The following is a 20430-nucleotide window of genomic DNA, read 5'->3' on the forward strand; positions in this document are numbered from 1 at the left end:
AATTTTTCAGCGCGGCGCTCATATAGCGCGTCTGTTGAAGATGCTCTAACGTTTGATATAATATACAACTCTGACATGCATTGTACTACCTATGTCCTATAATATAAGAAGTTTTTGCAGTTTGGGACAGGGGGTATTTGAGAGGAAAAATATAAAAATGACATTTAACACTCGTTCTTGTGCCCAAGTACCATTTTACATTGGAAACGGACTTGTAAGGTTGAGCAACTATAAAACCGGATGGCAAGTCCGCTCAGCTATCTCAAAACCAATAATGATAATATGATTAAAAATCCCAAAAATAAAGAAAATAACTAGGATCGGCCGACGGATAACCACATGTGCGCCCGCCGTTTTCCTAACCATCGGATCAGATTTTTAATAAGATGGCTATAAGCAACATATTAAGCAACTAAATGGTTGTTGCAATTTTCTTCATTGTAACAACTAGTGTGTTGCGAAATCTGGATCTAGATCCCACGAGAACAGCCGCCACTCGTGCTCCTCCCAAGCTCCGTCAAGAGCTCCCGTCAAGAGGAGTCACTCTCGCACTACTTCGACCGTCGTCATCGGCCACACGCCGATGGGGTCGCCGGCGTGGGTGCCGCGGCTACCGCCCACCTTCACTATGAACGTGGCCATTGTGGTGCTCTTGAACTGAAACTGCATCCCGCCATCCCAGAGGATCGGAGCACCTGCATTCTTCCGTCTCCAACGCGGGGAGTTGTGTCCATTGTTGCCCCACCGGCTCGAGGGAGCACCAGCCTTTCTTTCATCTACGTGGTCACTGCGCTGTCCGCTATAACGAATTTCCGCAACATGGTCACTATTGTAAAAAAATATTTCAATAAATCCGTACTTTAAAATATGTCTATATACATCCGTATGTAGTTTAATAGTGAAATCTCTCAAGGCTTATACTACCTCCGTTCCTAAATATAAGTCTTTGTAGAGATTTCACTAGTGGACTACATACGTATGTATATAGACATACTTTAGATTGTACATTCAATTATTTTGCTTCGTATGTAGACATCTAATGAAATCGTTTAAAAGACTTATATTTAGAAACGGAGGAAGTATTTAGAAACGAAGTGAGTAATGAACTACAGTATGGATACCATTCAGTATGGATGGTGAGCTATCTCAAAAACAATGAACTACAGTATGGATGATAGGTATTGCACCACATTTTCATTCTCTTATTGGATTATATTTTCCCCCGATGCATTTTTGACACACCAAGCACGGCATGACACTAGCTTATCTTCCTGCACGGCGGCAGCGGCTTGCCGCACAGGCACAGGTTGTGCGCGTACGCCGCCGCGGGGAACCGGTTGAACGGCGCGGCCTGCGGTATCTGCCCGCACAGCTTGTTCCCTCTGAAGCTCGCGTGCCGGACGCCCGCCATCCTAGTGAAGTTCTCCGGTATCCTCCCGACGATGGCGTTGCTGGAGAGGTCCAGCCACTCCAAGCTCGCCATGGCCGCCATGGTTGCAGGGATGACGCCGCCGACTCTGTTCCGGGAGACGTCCAGCCTCTCTAGGCCCTGGAGCTTCGAGATCGAGCTCGGTATCTGGCCGCCGATGGCGTTCTTCGACACGTCGAGCCACTTCAGGCTCCCGCCGCCGGCGAAGTCAGGCAGAGCGCCGGTTAGCTTGTTCTTGGACAGGTCGAGGCGCCACAGCTTCTGCAGGCCGAACAATGATTTCGGAATGGGGCCTAGGAACAGGTTGTCGTTGAGGGAGAGAGAACTCAGTGACCGGAGGCTGCCGACCTGCGGTGGAATCCTGCCGGCGATCTTGTTGTGGCTCAGCGACAGGTCGGCAAGGTGCCGCAAGGCGTATAACGACGCCGGCATCTCGCCGGAGAAGCTGTTGTTGCTCAAGTCCAGCAGCGCCAGGCTCTTGAACCGCCGCCCTACAAACTCCGGGACGATGCCGGACAAGCGGTTGCTGCTGAGATCGAGGTACGCCAAGCTGGACAGGTTCCGGTAGCTCGACGGGACCGCGCCGGTGAGGCGGTTCCCGGCGAGGTTGATCTGCTCGAGACCGCGAACGTCCCCGAGCTCCGGCGGCAGCGGGCCCTCCAGCCGGTTGCCGGCGAGCGAGAGGTAGCGGAGGGAGCTCATCCTGGACAGCACCTTCCCGGGTACCCCGCCGGCGAGCGCGTTGCCCTCGAGGTAGAGCTGCTGGAGGCGCGTGAGCCGCGAGAGGGTGCTCTGGACGGCGCCCCCGATCCGCCCCATGTCGCGGATCACCAGGGCCTCCAGGAACTCGAGGCCGCCGATGGAGGGGGAGACGGTGCCGGACATGTGCCGACCCGGCTGCGACTCCAGGCGCAGCGACACGACCCTCCCGGTGGCGGCGTCGCAGGCCACGCCCTCCCACCCGCCGCCGCAGCAGTCGTCGCCGGCCCACGTTGACAGGATGCCCGTCGTGTCCACGGCGATGCCGGCCTTGAAGCCCAGCAGCGCGGCACGGTCGGCAGGCCAGCACGGCGGGGTCGGCTTGTCGCCGCTGCCCGTGCCGGCGGCTGCATGGCCGGACAGCAGGGCGGCTGTGGTGAGCAGGAGAAGCAGAGCACGGAGCATTGTCCTTGGTCGAGTGCTACTTGAACTGGTGATCCATATGTGATGCGTACGTGCCGTGCGCAATGTATTTGTAGCTGGAGCTGGTGGTGCAATGCATGGGATCGGATGCATTTACTTTGCTCATGCGTCGGGGCCTCTGCATGGAGCCAGTCCAGTACATGAATGGAACGTTTGAATTGGCGCCATTGGGAGCGCAACGGCTCACATGCGTGAGGCTCCTCCAGTAAACTAGGCTAATTTGCACTAGAGGGATGTGAACCTGCAAGTTCTGAAACAAGCATATACACTATGGATAGTGTTGTGCAAAATATCTCGGAATATCTCTAAAATTGTACTCCCTCCGTCCCATAAAAAAATTGTACTCTCTCCGTCCCATAATGTAAGACGCTTTTTGACACTAGTATAGTGTTAAAAAACGTCTTACATTAGGGATGATGAAGGGAGCACTTCCTCTTCTTTAAAATATTTGAAGTTCTAGGTTTTTCTTAAGTCAGAAATCTATAAGTTTTACTAAAATCTAATGGAAAATATAAGAACATCCACAGCGTCAAAATATACTTTCATATTATATACATTCCATCTTGTAAATATTAATATTCTTTTATATGCGTGGTAAAAGTTTAAAAAGCTTAACCTAATGCTAGATACATCTATTTGAGCGTGAACTAATTCCAGACATAGTATATCTCAAAAGAACAAATCACGGACGTTGACCTAGGTACTGCTAATGAAAAACATTTCCACAAACCGAATTAATGAAATTGCTCGCAATAGCAAGATAATTCACCACTTAAATCCAGATTGCAAGATTCAAGCAACAGACAATTCCATAGCTGAACGATCACAGAATGGCGAAGAAATGGTTTTCAACTATGTAGTTTGGGCCACTGACAAGATGCGTTGCCTCGCATTAACAAGGCATGACCGTACTGGTGCCAACAGGTGATACAACACACTGTCAATAAATAAAGAACAGGTGATACAACACGACCAGCTAAACATACTAGACAACAAAAATTCATCTGGGTGAACTTGGGGACAAAAACTCTGCAAGGCATCCTTTCGCTCATCGCAGCAAGTTATCGAGCCCCTCTAAACATTACCACTATTGCCACAAGCATACCTTCGAGACAGTAATTAATACAGGCCATGCAGTATCAGTCCAGCGGTGCGTTCTCTTTGATGACCGCTGACAGGTTTGTAGCCGCCTCTTCGTTTTTCAGTCGGAGTAAGTATGTTCGAGCTACAACGTTGCCACCCTCTGATTCAGACTGCGCATCCTGTGAAAATACAGCACGGATCAGAGTCCTCGTACTTGGTGACATATGCGGTGCACACATCGGAGGGGGTGATAAACGATGGTACTTACCGAAGTGTGAAATATTGAAGCAACTGTGTTCTTTTGAACACTCATTTTTATCCCCTTGTAGATCATAGCATTCAGAAGAATTTTGCCGACCTGCGACCAGAAGTCAGAAATAACCTTACATTAGTGTAACTAAAGGGGGAAGGGCGATTTCAAACAACCTGCCAGCCAAAATGGTAGAAATATTCAAAAATAAATTTTCTACGGCACTAAATACTGTATGAAACCTAAGACAAAAGAATCTGATCTACTTTTTAGAAACAGAGAATTCAGCAAACACACCAATAGTAAAACAATTACAGGAGTGGAATACTTTGCAAAACAATATGAGATGCAGGCATTCCACGCTTGAGATGCAACTGAAGACAAATGAACTTGCATTACTATATGTCAGCAGAAAAGGGAGAGCAGATTACATCATTTCTGATAACAACTGTTGGGGTGGACTCTTTTGAAGCTTTCTCTGCACCCTCTTTACATCTGATAGAGAGCTGACCGACACCAATGTCTTTCCAACCCTTGGTAGCATCATCATGCTACATGAATGGAAAAAAGAAGTTGTGAAATCACATGCTAAGCATAGTTTGCAGAACACTTGGATAGTAGCACTGAGGAACACAAGTTACAAATCTATGAACGAAAATATAACGCTAAACAGGGAAGAGTGGAAATGATACCTTCACATACACCTTGCATTTGGCTTCATAAACAACAACTATTCCTTTCTCTTCTGCTTTTTTTACAGAAGGGCTGCTTGGTTGCTCAGCTTCAGCATCTGATCATTCAAAGAATGAGTAGAATTAAGTATTGAGGAGCGAGTCAGGTGATAGGGGTTGGCAACGAAAGAACCTAGGTTAATTAAACAACAGAACATTCCTGATATCAAAGAGACAAGAAAAATTCACCCACACCCCTGTCCGTGCATGCACTCAAGTCAATTATTACTAATTACACCATCATCTATTAAAAAACAGCATAGGTGCCCCCTCAGTATAAACCACCATTCTTTTTTGCTGGCATGGAATCCTAACAGGGAATACACGGCAATATGGCATCTTAATTAGCCGTAAATGGTCAGGTTAGCATCCTGAGTGGCTGGGCCTGGAACTCGCAGGCTGGTGGATACTCAGCTATGAAACCTTCAACCGCTACGCAACAGCACACTCCTGCCTCCAGCCTGTGCTATGTAACAGCAGTGCTCGACATATTGTGCAACACCACCTCATCACCCAGGCAGGAAAAAATGAAGAGCAACTGCAATGTCAGAGCATGTCGGTCTCAACACCTCACAAGTCAACCTTGGAAGAGGATTAATGCAGTATGAATATAAAATGGCTCACTGGCAGCATTAGATATATGAAGCAGACTATAATTTAATTTTAGGATGGACTCAGTTTTTGCTTTAAGAGCCATGATCTCGCAGAATGTGACAATGGGGCAAGATAACCAAGCCATTAGATCAATCAAGACAAAAGAAACACATTCTTGCATGATAAACTGCATCTTGTACTGAAATCTTGAGCATTCCTTGAGAGAGTGGGTGGGGGTTGGGGATGATCCAGTGATGTGGTACAATTAGCTGATGTGGGAGATGCTTTTTGCCACTGCGGAAATGTTAGATGATGCCTGCGACCAGCAGGCGAAAACCACCTACAAGACGTCATTTTGGGTTGACTTATACAGCAAGTTTAAGAGATGACTAGATGATGGTGTTCCTTAGACGGTTATATAGCTGAGGGTGTACACTGAAATGTCATAACACAAGTGGAGCGGCAAATTGGACTTTCCCCATAACTTAACAAATTGGTAGGTACACACCTTCATCCGCATCAGCTGAAGCTTCAGGAGCTTTCTTGTCTCCTGATCCTGAAAAACAACAATAAGAAAATTTGCTTATTCCATCGACCTAGAGGGTTCGTATACAAAATCAATTCAGTTCCTACAGCACCGTCAATAGAATGATCAAATTGCCTTTTCATCATCAGAGTATCATGTGTCTGTGTGTTAGGCAAAACCAAGGAATGCATCAAGCCAATTACATCTTTTTCTTTTCTGAACTGCGTAGGAAATGGTAATTTGATATTTGGCTCAAATATAAACAGAAACATGGTTGACTTTGGGGCACTTGATAAATAATATTGATTAATATTAGCTCTGATATGGATTTGTTTGTCAATTGCCATTACACAAAATAGGATATAATGTTTCCTTGGGACAGAACATACATGTTTGGCAAGGATAGAACTGGTTGACTACGAAATAAATAGGGAAACACAAACAAACATGGCCCAGTAGGATTTGGCTGGATTGACGATATAGCAATCATACAACCTTAGTGCTAAAATGACAATAAGCCATTACAATTCAAAGCTTCGTCATTCCCTTTCAAATATTCTGAACAGGCCACATCCAAATAAAGGCCACGAATAAAGTTATGTGAAATATACACGTGAACCAACCAATCATAAAGGACGCACCAATGCCAAGCAAAAGATAAGTAATATACCAGTGAAAATTGGTTGCTGGTTCATTGAAAACAGTGTTGGGGTTGGCATGTTAAAACTGGAACCAGGGGTAGAAAAAATGGACGGAGTAGTTGGTGTTGAAAAGCCATTATTTCCACCAAACAGGAAAGTTGATTTGCTGCTATCGCCAGGCGTGTTAGTTGGTGTTGAAAAGCCATTATTTCCACCAAACTGGAAAGTCGATTTGCTGCTGTCGCCAGGCGTGTCCTTGATATCAAATATGCCTGCACATCATTATGACACAATCAACATAATAAATATATAATTACCAAGTCTGCCAAAAAAAATACAACAAGTGAAATGCAATATGGCATATAAAGGTATAAACTTGTGAATAGTTATACCGCCAAAAGCTGCCGTTTTCTTCTGAGAAGAGAGTGAGAACATATTCGGTGAGCTTGAGTTCTGAAAAGACAGGGAGCTGGCTCCTGTAGTTAGACTCTTCTGTCCATTATCTGATCCTGGCTGTACCATAAACTTGCTATTGACAGTTGCCGGCGAAGTAGTCTTCTCATCATTGGCTGGACTTGGGGATGAAACAGCTGCTGTGCCTGCTTTATTTTGCCTAAGCCAATTGACAACATCCTTGAAACTTTCCTAAGGGGAGAGAATAACATGAGATCAAGACATTATGACTTTATGAGAAATCTGACTACTACTGACGTAATAACATCTTAAGTGCCAAAATACCATCTAAGCAGTACTCAATTAGGCGACGAGTTCAAAAGTAGTATGTGCTGGCAAAACAATACTCCATCCAGTTCACAAAAAAGTGATGTTTCGATATTGGCATAGTCTTCAAATCTAGCTTCGATCAATAGTTCAAATTCTGAAAATAGTTCTTTAAACAAATCCATGCATATGATTTTCAAGTTACCAATCTAAATATTAAAAACAATATAGAAGGTCAAAATTTTCAGAGTATTGACTAAAGACATGTCCAAAACATAACATTTTTGTGAATAGGAGGGGGTAATCAATTACAATTTACAAATAGTTTTTTATTGCATGGAAGGTTGCATAGGATAGCATTGGATGGTCTGCTAATCACATTTATCAGTAACACACTTCCGAAGCTGTAACCTGGCTCTGGTACCAGATCGTTAGAGCCTTTAGATCAGATGGTGGCCATTTGAGGCAGGACCTTGATGGCCGACGAGGACCTGAAGGGTAGGCACCGTTGAGGGCACAATAGGCAGCAAGGAAAGAGAAGTGTTTAGGGACGAGACTAACTTTACTGATAACTTGAGATTCACATACAGCCTATAGCTCCTTATACATTGGAGTTGGAGAGTCCAACTCAAAGCAACGGAGTGGAAACTTACAGAACTCTAATCCTGGTCTGATATGAACCTATAATCTGGTATCAGTCCAGACTCTATACAACTCCAGGATCCAACAGGGAGTCTCCTGTTCTGATCCAAACTGCTGCTAAGGTGCAGGCTATCCTACTGCTGGCTTGGGCTCTCGCCTGCTATAGTGTAATCCCCACCTGACATGATTTCACAAGCACAGTTGCACAGTCAACATGAAAACTTAGCACGTCCCACAAATCTAAATGAAAACAAGGGCATATGGTAGTTTGATATTCATACTAATATCATGGTTCATCTTCATATTGTTGTCTGGTTGTGAACACTGTTGATATCTATTTGTTTGAAAATTCCTAACAATTTTAAACTAATCCTAGCAACTGCGGAAGTAAATTATACTCTGTATACTGGAATACTAACATTCACAAATCCACTACACATGCACAAAACAAAGCAAATTGTAATAGTGATACATTTTATCAATGGCCACAGGAAAATGTTAAATCTCTAGTTAAGGACTGTTAAATAAAGAAAACACCTTACAAGCTTGTGAAGCTTACCATTATTTCAGAAGCATGGGATAAGTAATCTTTGACGCCATCCTCCCAAAGTTCGTCTGGATGGTTTTGCAACTGTGATTGTACCCAGCTGCTCAAAATAAACAGGTAGATGAGTGTTTTCTCACATCGCACCAGAGGGAATATGCAGGATGAATGCTGAAATTTTACTTACAATATTTGTATTCAGGGATCTCTAAAAATATGGTAGTAACTAAATATTCTATATGGGATGACTCAGGACTATATATTCAGAAAGAACTTTAACTAGAGCAGAGCTGAAACAATAAACATGATAGGACAATGTAGGCCACAAAATTTCAGATTAAGTGACCGAGATGACGCAAGGCAAGCTAGCAGATGGAGAAGTGCCCAACCTTGCAAACTGGGTATTGAGTGCCCTCACGTGCTTGCAGGCGGTCTCGGCCCGTCCAGGGTCTAGAGCACCAGCTCCTGTATGGGGAGACCCTGCCCTGTGAAGGTCCATTACTCTCTTCGTTGTTAGCTGCAAGAAATGTGCAACGAATTAATAGAGGCGGATTTTTACAGCAAGAAAAATCAACGGAGATGTCTAAGATACAGCCATGGTAGAGACCACAGGAGTACAGCTACAAGGCTCTTTCATACGGTGAGGCGGCACTGGTGTGGGATTGGCAGTAAACAGTAGAGCATCTGTGGTACCACGACGCATAGGTGATGCGCGTTCAGCTACCATCGTTTGAGACCGATAGCATGGATGCTAGGGGCGGATCTAGACGGTGTTCCGGGCCCGGGCGTGCATCGGCGCGCCCTCCCAGGCCACGAGCTGTGGAGGGCAGTGGGATTTAAGAACCAATCACTGGAGAAGAGCAACGTCATACCTCGAACGGTGGCCAACGGCTGCGGGCGGGCGGGCGGGGTGGAGACGGTAGGAGCGCGGGATGGCCTGACGAGGACGAACGGTGGCGGCGGTGGCGGCGACGCGCGAGGGGCGGGGGTGTTGGGAGCCGGAGTGGGGAGGGGACGGCGGTAACGCGGCGCGAGGAAGGGCGGCGGCGGCGACGCGCGAGAGGCAGGCGGGCGGGCGGGGGGAGCCGGAGGGGGGAGGGAGGAGGCGTCGGCGGCGAGGCAAGTAGGGTCCGGGAGGAAGAGAAGAGAAAGGTGTGGAAGGGAGGGAGGCCCGTTCTCTCGTGATACTGGGCCCTTCACAGGCCGGTCCATTTAGCGCACGTGATTGCCTTTATTTTAATAAATAAAATTTACTATTTTTCAGTCGACTGAATTTAAGTTTGTTTCAGGTCGTTTTATAGACTGTTCAGATTCACACGAATTTCAGCGCCTCATCTGTCCTCTGTATCGCGTCGCGTGGAGTGGTTCTGTTGGGCTATCGGGTACGTGGGTCTGTTTCGGGTATTTATTTATTTTTGACCCGTGAAGCCATAGGTCAATTTTGAATTATCTATTCAGTCTCTGTGTTTCTATCTGAGAAGGGGATTGGGTCGGGGATTGACCGAGGTGGGGCGGAGGCAGTCGGGGTTGAGCAAGGTGGGGGCGTGGGGTGGAGACGGCGGAGTGAAGGCGGCGGGGCTGCTCCCCGGTGATTAGCATAGGAGGTGGCGCTTGGCGAGTCTCCCCATGGATGAAGAGCTTATACACAGGGGGCTACAGGTGGAAGAGCTGCCCGTCGTGCGCAACACCAACAAGCTCCAGTCAGTGGAGGTGGTCGCAGTCGCCGGCGTCGATGGTATTTATTTCGTCCCCCGGTCTGCTAGGTGTGTTATTTTTGTCTCATTTGTGTTTGCCCTCGTACGCGACTCTCCTAAGCTGAGCAGATTCAGTTCATTGTCATTCTAGCCGGTCATAGACCTGCATCGTACGGAGGTTCAGTTCGCTCGCGATTTGTGATAGTTTAGTTAGAACATGACGATTTGTTTGAGTGGTTCATCAGGAAAACGCCTCTGAATCCTATCCCCAATTTTTCCCTCGCCCAGTTCTCATTGTCTTTTGGATATAGATATTCATTGTTTGTATGGAGTGTTGAATTTTTTTTTGATTATTTCTTTTCTTTTACTTGTCTTTTTTTGTTCTAAACGGAATCCGTGTCTAGGAAGAAGAAGATGTTAGAGGATGCATTGTTCGGTTTTTTCAAGAAGGAGGTATGTTTTTATCTTCTTGTTTTTTAGTTTATTATTTTAGTTTTTTTTATATTCATGTTGATAGTTGATGTCGGTTTCTTACTTTGATTCCCTTGGTCTCCATCTTATTCAATAGGCTCTAAAATCTCTTAAGAAGGGTTTCTCAAAATTTTGTCAGGATGCTGATTTCAAAGTCGAGGTTCTCGAATCTCTTCTTTTTTACAACTTTATAAAAAAATGTGTTTTGTCCATTACTTAATCCCTTTTTTTGTTAGTCCTAATCTGCTTTTTATGTTGTTTTTTTAGAATAATAGGGTAAAAGTTCCAGGGGTAGGAAGGGATGTGTTCAGTGTGTATTCTATCAAGTACTTCGCTCAGATACTCAAGCATATGTCAATTGGTAGGAAGGATGTGATCTCAAAATATGGGTTTGACCATCTCCTGAAGTTTGAGAAAACGCAACTCCCTTCTCGATTCATTAGATGGATTCTCGGCTGTAGACACAGTGTCTTCCCAGATCATCATTGTTGATGAGAAGATTATCCCTCTTTCCAAGGATTCTGTCCATCTTGCATTGGGTCTGCCAAACACCGTGTTGTACCAATGCCAAATAAGGAGAGAGGGAGGGAATTCCTTCTGTCTAGGTTTAATATTTCAGATTTACCAAATGTCACTTTCTTTGGAAATATTCTCACGCCATCCCAAGATCTTAGTGAAGAAGATACCTTCATTTGCTTCATGGTGATAGCTATGTCGTGCTTTCTCTTTCCTTCTTCAAATGGTCAAATACACATAGACTTCCTATTCCTTCTAGAGGATCCTACTGCCACAAGGGGATATGATATGTGCTTTCTTGTCTATGAATGGATCATGGCTTGCATAAACAAATATGTGTTGTTCGGTAGGGAAACTGGCAGGAAGCCAAAAGCCTTTGATTTATGCACATACTGCCTCGCGGTAAGTTTTTTGTCTTTTTTTCTTTTGTTTGTTTGTGTCACATTACTAGTTTTTCGTTTTGTTTCTTATTATTTTTTCTGGATTTTTGTGTTTATTTTTAAGGTATTGTGCTTGGACAAGCTTGATTTTGGTGTAAGGGTAGTCGAACAACGTGTCCCAAGGATTATTGTATGGAAGTGTAATATGATTAAGCATTTCTTGGAACTTGATCGGAAGAAGCGCAACTCATTCGGAAGGAGACCGTTTAAAAAGGAGGTCTGTTATATGTTTCTGCGGTTTTTTTGGTTGAGTTGCTTTCTCCTTTTTGTTTTTGTAGTTCAAAAGTGAGTTTGTCATTTGCATTGTTTTCTTTTTGTAGAGAAATCATTATTTTTTGGCCTTCCCTCTCTCTCTCTCTTTCTTTCTCTCTCATCAATCATGTTTTTGGCACAGGTTGCGTTCGGAGCTGAAAATGGTGCTCACCATGGCATTTTACGACAAAGACCAGCATCACTATCTTTTAAAAAGAAAATATGTTCATCTTACACTAATATTCTACATGAAGAGGTATTAGTTTTTGCCTAACTAAGATTTTATCTTTGTCCTTTTTGTTTTTTTAATTGTATAGTTATTTTTAGTTTTGTTATTTTTCATTTTTGATTGTCTATAATTTTGTTTTTGTCAGATAATTCAGGGTATCATTGACAGCGCACACTATGACAACATATGGCAGTCTGGTTTTCAAAATGCTCAGGAGGCTATAACATCAAATGTGTTGAAGTTTCTATATGTATCCAAAGTACCATCTATTTTCTGTGTTGGTGGTCAGGACATCGCTTCAAAACCAGGATCATCAACGAAACAGGACATGAGCATATTGAGTGAGGATGTGAGAACATACACAAAAAGTTCACGAGGTATGCATTTTTAACTTTGTCATCATGCTCCCTTTGTAGTTCGAGAAGCTCATTATGCACTTGTTCTTTTCTTTGAATTCAAAGTATCTTGATCATTTGTCAATTTATTTAGTTTCTGTGGTGTTCAGAGTCAATTTGTTTGTTGATAACTTTGTGATAATTTTGTTTTTTTTTGTTGGAAGCAAAGAATATCAAGCATGTTAAGAGCAGCAGCATCCGCAAACCTGTCAAGGTCATCGGAAACATTGTTCCATCAGTTGCAGCTAACAAGCATTTAGACATAGGAACGAGCAAAAACAAACTTCCGTTGCCACTTCTGTCGACAAAAAATGTTGTTAGTGCGTAAGGAGTTGCCCGATGCTTTAGGTCCATTCATACAACTTTTTTCCCATAGTCATTTTTCCCCTTTTTTCTGTGTCATTTTCCTGTTTTTTTCAAGTGCCTTGCATAAGTTTTTTTTTCTGCAGTAACCCCAGACCGCGTGGTTTCCAAATTTGTTGAGCACAACAATGCAAAATGTAAATCATTTTACTTCTTTTTCTTTTCCCTATCTAGTTCAGTTTTGTTATTAATTCTGCAGTCAAGTTTTACTTCCCTCTTCTATTTCTTTTTCCCTCCAAGATCCCGAAGTGCCAGTTATGAAGAAGTTCAAGGCTAGGGTGTGCAACATAACGCATCGTGACCAGCAGTTTTCCTTGTTTAACACGTTCCCAACAGGGGTGAAAGAGTGAAACTCTTATTTTCAATTTAGTGTGGAGAAAACCAAGGGTACTTTTACACACTCCACCAGCCCAACCGACACAAATATTCTTGTTGGAGGTCAGATGACACGTCCCCGAGCAGGGCAAAGCAATTACCAAATGGCTAACGACATGTCGCCCATAGGTCGTTCAAATTTGTTCACCGAGGAGGTCAAATTTATGCATTTTTTCTGGTTCTTTTCTTTTGTCAGTATTTGTTTTTATCTTTTTTCATCTAACACCACATGCACTACAGGAGTTCAACATTGGAATCAAAAGCAACCCTCCTAAACTTGTGGCATTGGCACACAATAATATTTCAAAAAACAGTCATATCAACGGCACAAAACAAGCACCAATCCTAGTGGCTGATATTTCCCCCTCTCTGGTTAGTGTTAAGTCTTTTTCTCTTTTAACTTTATGTTATGATGCTTTTGACGGATATAGGAACTGAGGTAGTCTTGTTGTACCTCTTATTTTAGTCTTGTGTGTCAGCATTTGTTCAAGATTTTTGTGTTTATACATGCGATCCATTTGTCGTCAACTCAACCAATCAACAACCAACATTTTTTGTTAGTTCATTTTGGTACTGGTTCAGTCAAGAGTTCTCAAACTAGCCAAGCAGGAAATCGTAAACTATTTTGTATATGTGCACCTGTTTTTGGTTCAGTTTATGTGTGATAGCACTTTCTCTTCTATATTAAAAAAATTTCAGAGAAAAACTAAAATTTCCCATATATCTTCTGAATTTTTGAAAATTCTCAGTACTCGATTGGCATTTTCAAAGTTTAATATATTTTAGATTTTTTTAAATGAGTTTCTTTTTGCTCACGGGTCACTTTTTTTGTATCAGTTGTGTGTTAGCATGAGCTTCACTATGCAAATTTCTCGTTTGTTCCTGATGCCTTTTTAGTACCCTTTTTTTGCTTTTTTGTTCCATGTTAGCCTTGATTGAATTTTTTTTCTACAGCCAGTTAAGAGGAAGGCATGCTATCAGTCCAACTAGTTTTGGTGTCAAGCAAGGTGAATTAGCCAAGAATGCAGATCCTGTATACAACAATCTAATAAGAGCAATTGCAAAACGTCAACACCAATCGCCAGTTCGGGTGCAAGAGGTTGTTAACGTGCGAGAAGACAGTGATAATTATATCATTATCGATGAGCTTGCACCGGACACCGTTGTCAACAAAGGCGCAAAGGATGATTTGATCATTCTTCAACCAAAAATGCTCTTGGAACTCCCAATTAATAGAGGAAAACAAAAAGTTCCCTGTGTCAAATGAAGACTGTATGCATTACCAACTCAATAATCGAACTTGCCTATACAAATGGCATTCAAAAGTATGTCAATCAGTTTCCTTTTAGTCTGCTGTTAATGTATGTGCTATATAATATTTTCCATGTTTTAATGTATGTGCTATGTCATATTTTTTTGTACAATACCATAATTTATACTCCCTTTTTTTCAAGTTTCATGATAAGTTTTTCTATTCTCTGTGGCAACAACAGGAGGTATGCGTTGACGTATTCAATGGTTCATTGCAATTATGTATCACTTGGTCAAAGCCTTATGCCAACTGGCAATGTAGACAATTTCTTGATCCCTTGTTTTTGTCGGAAGTTCTTTGAGGGCCGTCATCCCACAATCTCTGGAAGGCACCATTTTCCCCCTCATATTGGTGTATGTTTCTAGTTTTTCTCATCATCTATTTTTATTTTTATTTTGATGGCTTCTTACTCCCCCTTCACTTCAATTATGTAATCTTTCTTGTATTTTCTGCCTCCCCAGGAGAACATACTGCACTACACAAACGAAGACCAACTAAAATCGATTGCCACTTCGTTCTTGGGGGCAGCATCAGCAAGTAGGGGTAAACAACTTGAATTATCAGACACGATGTGTTCTCCTATGTCCTTTTTCTTTGTTCTTTTCCTTTTTTTTATTTTTCCATTTTTATATTACTTCTCCAACTTTATTATTTTTATGTTTTTCATCAGTTGTTCTTCCCCACATGCCTGAGCAATCACTGAATAGTCTTTGCTGTCGATTTCAAGTGGAAACTTTTTGCCTTCTTGGATTCTTTGTATGACAAGGACTCATTTCTTCACAAGTCTATCAGAGAGAAATTTGTAAGTTGTTCATAAACTTCTATTTTTGTGTCCTTCACTATTTTATTCATTGCATATTTTTTCTGTCTAAATGTTTTTTTCCCATCTATATGATTGTATATTGTTATTTCTTTCCTTTTTCATCATTTTTTATTCACATGCAGATCAAGAATTTCATCAGGTTGTGGGAAATCATTTTCCAAACAGATCAACATAACTTCAAGCGTTTTAGTAGGATGTACCATCATGTTCCAAAGAAGGAGAATGGGTGAGGACTCTTTTTCCCTGTGCTATGTTTTTTCGTTCTTTTTTTTGCTTGCTTTCTCTGAACATCACCTCCTCCTTTTTCAGAAATGACTGTGGAGTGTTTGTAACAAAGATAATGGAGATATGGGACGCAACTTTGGACCTGCGCAAGATTTTCTCACAAGCTGATATCCAACACATCAGAATTCAGTACATGAACAAACTTTTCTTTTGAAAGAAAAACACGACAGACAAGACACTTGTCACTTCTTTCAACTTTCAGGTTCTTCTTCTCTTTTTATTCATTTTCACTCTTAATGTCTTTCTCATCTTTTTAAATTTAGGTTGCAATCTTTTCCGTTCTTTTCTATTTCTAATCATCTTTATGTTGTGTGTTTTTCTTGTCCTTTCCTTTTTCCTTTCACAGGGCGACTTTGCCAACAATCTTCCGTGATAGTGGTGGTGTTCTCTGTTTCTAGGCCTGTTGGATGGACATGAAGAGAAGAAGAGAGGCTCATCTTTACAAAAAGAATTAGTTTCATCTAGATCATTTTTGTTAGTGCACTCGATGGTGGAATGCTTTGAGGAGGTTGTCCTTGGTCGTACGTGCACATTATATCTGTTGTAAATGGGGTCCACTTTTTTAGTATTTGTTATGCCTTTCGTATTAACTCAGAGGCAAGGGGTGTGTGTTCATTATTCCATTTTAGTCAGTTCCATATATTGCTAGAGATACATTCTTTTTTTGAAACTCTAATTTTTATAACTACTTTGGTAGATTCAATTTTCAGCTTATTCTAGTGTTTTCTAGTGATATGATATTTTTTTGCTATTTTTCATTCTAGTGCATCTTGAGGTTTATGTGCAGCAGTGTAGTATTTTGTACCAAAGTTCTCAGGGGTGCAGTATTTTAACTTAGCATCTTATTTTGTATAACTTTTTTTATGCTTAGTTTCAAAAGTGGAACTTGTAGTCTTCTACTCATTTTGTCAATCTACATTATCATTTTGATCATGTTTTTAGATTTTTTTGGTCAGTCTTATTGCCTTCCATTTTTCATGATCATAGTCATAACCTAGATCATGTTTTTGATCTTGTAGTGTTCTTAGTGTGTGAATACTGATATTTTTAGATATGTTTTTCTTCAGATTGTTTATTCTATACCCAAGAATCAGGTTTTATTAGCATGAGCCTAGGTTATGTATACGTAGTATATTTTTTCGGAGCTTCGTGCTTAAGTTTTCCATCTTCAGTATATCAATTTTATTCTGCATATGTTTTATACATTTAGTCAAGCAATAATGAAAAATACACAAACATTTGTGCATATAATTTAGTCTAAAAAACACACATTTGTGCTTATTCTCGAGTTCACATAAGCTAATCCACAATATGTAAACATGTTTTTCTCTCTCAATATTTTTCTACATGAAGTTCGTGCAATCACCAATTTAAATAGTCTTCTCTAGTCCTTTTTGTCCATCCATGCAGGGTACGAGCAGAGGGGGATTGAGTTGCACAGCAGGGAGCAACTTCATTGCTGCACTTGAATATTCATATCGGTAGGTAAGTTGCTGGTGCTGTTCTCTTTTTTGTTTCCACTCCCAGAATTTTTTTGCCCTGTAATATATGTCAAAGAGTTATTTCTTGACATTCAATAACACTACATTTTTTTTGCAATTTTTATATGAGTGAGTTTTTTATATAACTAAGTGTTATACTTAAGTTAATATGATTTTGAGGAAATCACATGCATCAGCTGTTTTTGTGTGCTTTGCTTTCCTTGATCTCTTCTTTTTCGGGAATTCGTGACCTTATCCAGATTAGTGCATTTCCACTTTGTGTGAGTTGGATCATGCCAGTGGCTGCACTTGTAGAATGTCTTGGTTTTTATGCGTTCTTGTATTATCATCAATCGGGGGCGACCTTTTGTGTGGGCCTTATCAGGATTCAGTAGTTCAACAGTCAAATTACTGTCCCCACTCTGTGCCATAGTTGTCAGTGTCCCTATTGTCCTGTTGGACTTGCTGCACTCCTCTGTTTGCTCTCCTTGCCCATCAACTTCATCTTCTCCTTCCATATCCATATCAATGAAGTCTTGCTGAATTCTAACCATTGCTGATAGCAGGTGCTCAAATTTTCATTGACTATTTGATGCGTTTGAGCCAAGTTCCATTAGCTTCATTCCTAGGACATTGTACCTTAGTTGATCATTATCTAATTTTAGTGGAATTGCCTTAGGTTTATTCATTTTTTTGCCTTCCTTTCTCCATCTGTCTATGATGTATTTGTCTGGTATCTTATCCACCTCAAGATGCAGCATCACTTTCAGAATATGACAGCACAAAATGTCATCCTTTTCAAACTTGCAACAATGCAGGAGTAATCGTCCCGGTCAGCATCCACTTGCACCACATAAAGCCTTGCACTATGTTCTTGTTTCTAGTAGTTCTTTGCCTGGTATACCATGTATAGCTTCATACTTTCCTCTTCTCTGATTTGCAGTCTTGTTACATCATTGAGGATGATTTGGAATTTCCTAAAGATGCTTATGTTGTATAGATTGTGTGCTTGTCTCTCGATGTAATACTTAGTGGTAAATGTTTTCCAGGAAACTTTCTTGTGCATTGCATTATGGTCGAGCTCATCCTCATTTGCATGGATGTTGTCTAGTATTCTCTGGTATTCTCGCAGGAAGCTTGTCATGTTGAACTGTGCACCCACCCCCTTCTTGAACAAAGCATTTTTGCCCTCACTCCTGGCCGTTGTTTGGATGAAAGGGAAAAACTTCGTCCTGAAGTACACTGTCACAAACTTTTTTCTTGTTTTCCACATGTCTTGGAAAAAATTCACCTCACCCACTTTGTAAGTTTCAATCATTGTTTGCCATAGTGTTTCAAATTCTTCCTCTGTCAATGAGTTATTGACTATGTCGTGAAAGTCCTCATACAACCCTTGATTCAGTTGAAACACTCTGCACAGTTGTTCTTCAACTTTCTTCATGACATGGAACAAGCATGTTCTGTGTGTTGCTTGTGGAAACACATCTTTTATTGCGCTTTCCATTCCTCTGTCCTCGTCGGTTCTTATTGATTTGGGTGCCTTCCCTCCCATTGCTGCCAAGAACTGTTGGGACAACCACTTGAATGTGTTAGCAGTCTCGTTGACAATAAGAGCACAAGCAAACAAGTATGTCTTCCCATGTGGAGAAACACCAACAAACGGTGCAAACGGCAAGTTGTACTTGTTGGTTAGGAATGTTGTGTCAAAGCTGATGCAGTCCCCATACTCTTGGTACATTGTTCTGGATCTAGCATCTGTCCAAAAAACGCTCCTGACCTTGTTTTTTGCGTCTACTTCCATTGAGTAGCAAAATCCAGGGCTCTCAGCTTGTTTCTTCTGGAAGTACTGTTGCACTTCCATGATATCACTGTTTTCCAATTCTCTGTTTACTGTTGTACCATGGTTACCCACTTTCCTTTTGTTGTATGGTAGCTTGTCCATTCCTCCTCTTATGTATGCCAACACAACCACTATTTTTCTTGTAGGAATGTTGCACCTTTTCATTGTTCTGATCAAGGCTTTCTCTTCATCAGACATGTAAACATGAGATCGAAAAAACCTACTTCCAGGGTTGAGCTCATGGTTATGATCAAGATTAAGGTTAGTTATACGCCATCTTCCATCTTTCAAAGCAACTATCATTTGCGCTTTGCAATCTGTTTTTGCTATGACAGTGCTTTTTGTGTGTACTATCAAGTTTTCTCTCTCAGCCTCTGTATTATGCCCATATTTGTTGCATTTTAGTGTTACCCTTACAACCTCTTCGTTCCTTTTTGCTGGTTGTGCGGGCAGTCGACCCGACTGATATGGAGAAACCAGCTACAAAGGCATAGAAGTTTAAGAACTTTTGAGCTTCTTCCCTCGTGGCAAATTGCATCCCCATTTTAGGTTTCAGCTCACTATCTATTGTTCGGTCATTTCCTCCTTCTGTGGCCCGTCTTTCATTTTCTAAAAATGCGTCTATGGTTTCTTCATTGATATCATTGTCTTCATTCTCCCTGTCTGGCACTTGCAGGCAGCGTGCATTTGTTGATGTTCCTGCCTCTCGAGACTCTCTGGAGGAACCATCATCAACCCATGTCGGCGAGTCGAGATTCCAAGTATGATTTTGCTCCCTCTCAAAAGTACCTCTTGTTCCTTCATTGTTTGTGTCAACCTGCATTGGGTGTAGTTCTGGGGGTTAATCAACAAATGTGTGTCAAATTATTCCCCCTTTTCTTTCTATTAAATTGTTCACTGGAAAAAAATTAAAATTATCTTACCTCATCCAAGAGAATATCATCAAAGAGGGTTGGCTTCCATGGATCCAAGAGAATATCATCAAAAGTTGTTGTTTGTGCATCCACATCCTCCAATTGCATAGGAGAATTGTCTTGGTCGTCAACAAAGTCACCCAACACGTGTAAATCCTGAATAAAAGGGAACATTAAATACTTATCCACACATCCTTTTTGCTATTTTTCCTCATTTGTTATAAGTTTTACATTTTTTCTATTCCCCCATTTGTTTTACAGTTTTTTCTGCACGCTTACCTCATGGCTTGGTGTGTTGTCCGTGTCGCAGTCCCGAGCCTTTGTTTGTTGTAAATGTAGTAGAGGTTCACCCCCATCATTTGTTTGATCGTTGTGAGTATCGTACAAGCACGATTCCCGCCTCTGCACATGAGTTTTAACATGGTTAATCGTATTTTCTTTTCATCTGTATTGTTTTTTTATCATATTTTTTCCAGAAGTTTTTAGCACCTGGGTATTGGTTGTCTGATAGGCTCCATTTAGGTCAATATAACCCTTCAACAGCGCCACATAAGAGAAGTTTGGCTGCTTCATGCACAAAAATGTTTTTCTATTAGTTCCACACAAGGTTGCACGCAAATAGAAATATATTTTTTATCACTCCTCTTTTTACCTCCATGAACACACTTGCATGCCCTCATTCGCACTTCCATTGACCT

At 41.7% G+C, this 20430-nt stretch overlaps 3 protein-coding genes across 3 annotated transcripts; all 3 read right to left on the minus strand.

Moving 5' to 3' along the window:
* Positions 1-1072: 1072 nt before the first annotated feature.
* LOC123431191 (LRR receptor-like serine/threonine-protein kinase FLS2) lies at positions 1073-2628 on the minus strand. The gene has a single exon (XM_045115025.1). It carries the CDS (start codon positions 2591-2593, stop codon positions 1259-1261), a length of 1335 nt encoding a protein of 444 aa, XP_044970960.1. The 5' UTR covers positions 2594-2628; the 3' UTR covers positions 1073-1258.
* Positions 2629-3442: 814 nt separating this feature from the next.
* On the minus strand, positions 3443-9449 carry LOC123428349. The gene is made up of 10 exons (XM_045112549.1): positions 9215-9449; positions 8732-8859; positions 8358-8445; positions 6829-7081; positions 6466-6708; positions 5778-5825; positions 4637-4734; positions 4376-4495; positions 3963-4052; positions 3443-3873 (listed from the first exon to the last, which is right to left on the minus strand). Exons 2-10 carry the CDS (start codon positions 8839-8841, stop codon positions 3751-3753), a joined length of 1173 nt encoding a protein of 390 aa, XP_044968484.1. The 5' UTR covers positions 8842-8859; positions 9215-9449; the 3' UTR covers positions 3443-3750.
* A 9612-nt stretch (positions 9450-19061) lies between these two features.
* On the minus strand, positions 19062-20430 carry LOC123431192. The gene is made up of 5 exons (XM_045115026.1): positions 20385-20430; positions 20222-20296; positions 20012-20134; positions 19742-19888; positions 19062-19635 (listed from the first exon to the last, which is right to left on the minus strand). Exons 1-5 carry the CDS (start codon positions 20388-20390, stop codon positions 19198-19200), a joined length of 789 nt encoding a protein of 262 aa, XP_044970961.1. The 5' UTR covers positions 20391-20430; the 3' UTR covers positions 19062-19197.

Source organism: Hordeum vulgare, chromosome 2H (genome assembly GCF_904849725.1).
Source record: "Hordeum vulgare subsp. vulgare chromosome 2H, MorexV3_pseudomolecules_assembly, whole genome shotgun sequence".
In the NCBI taxonomy this organism is placed as follows: Eukaryota; Viridiplantae; Streptophyta; class Magnoliopsida; order Poales; family Poaceae; genus Hordeum; species Hordeum vulgare.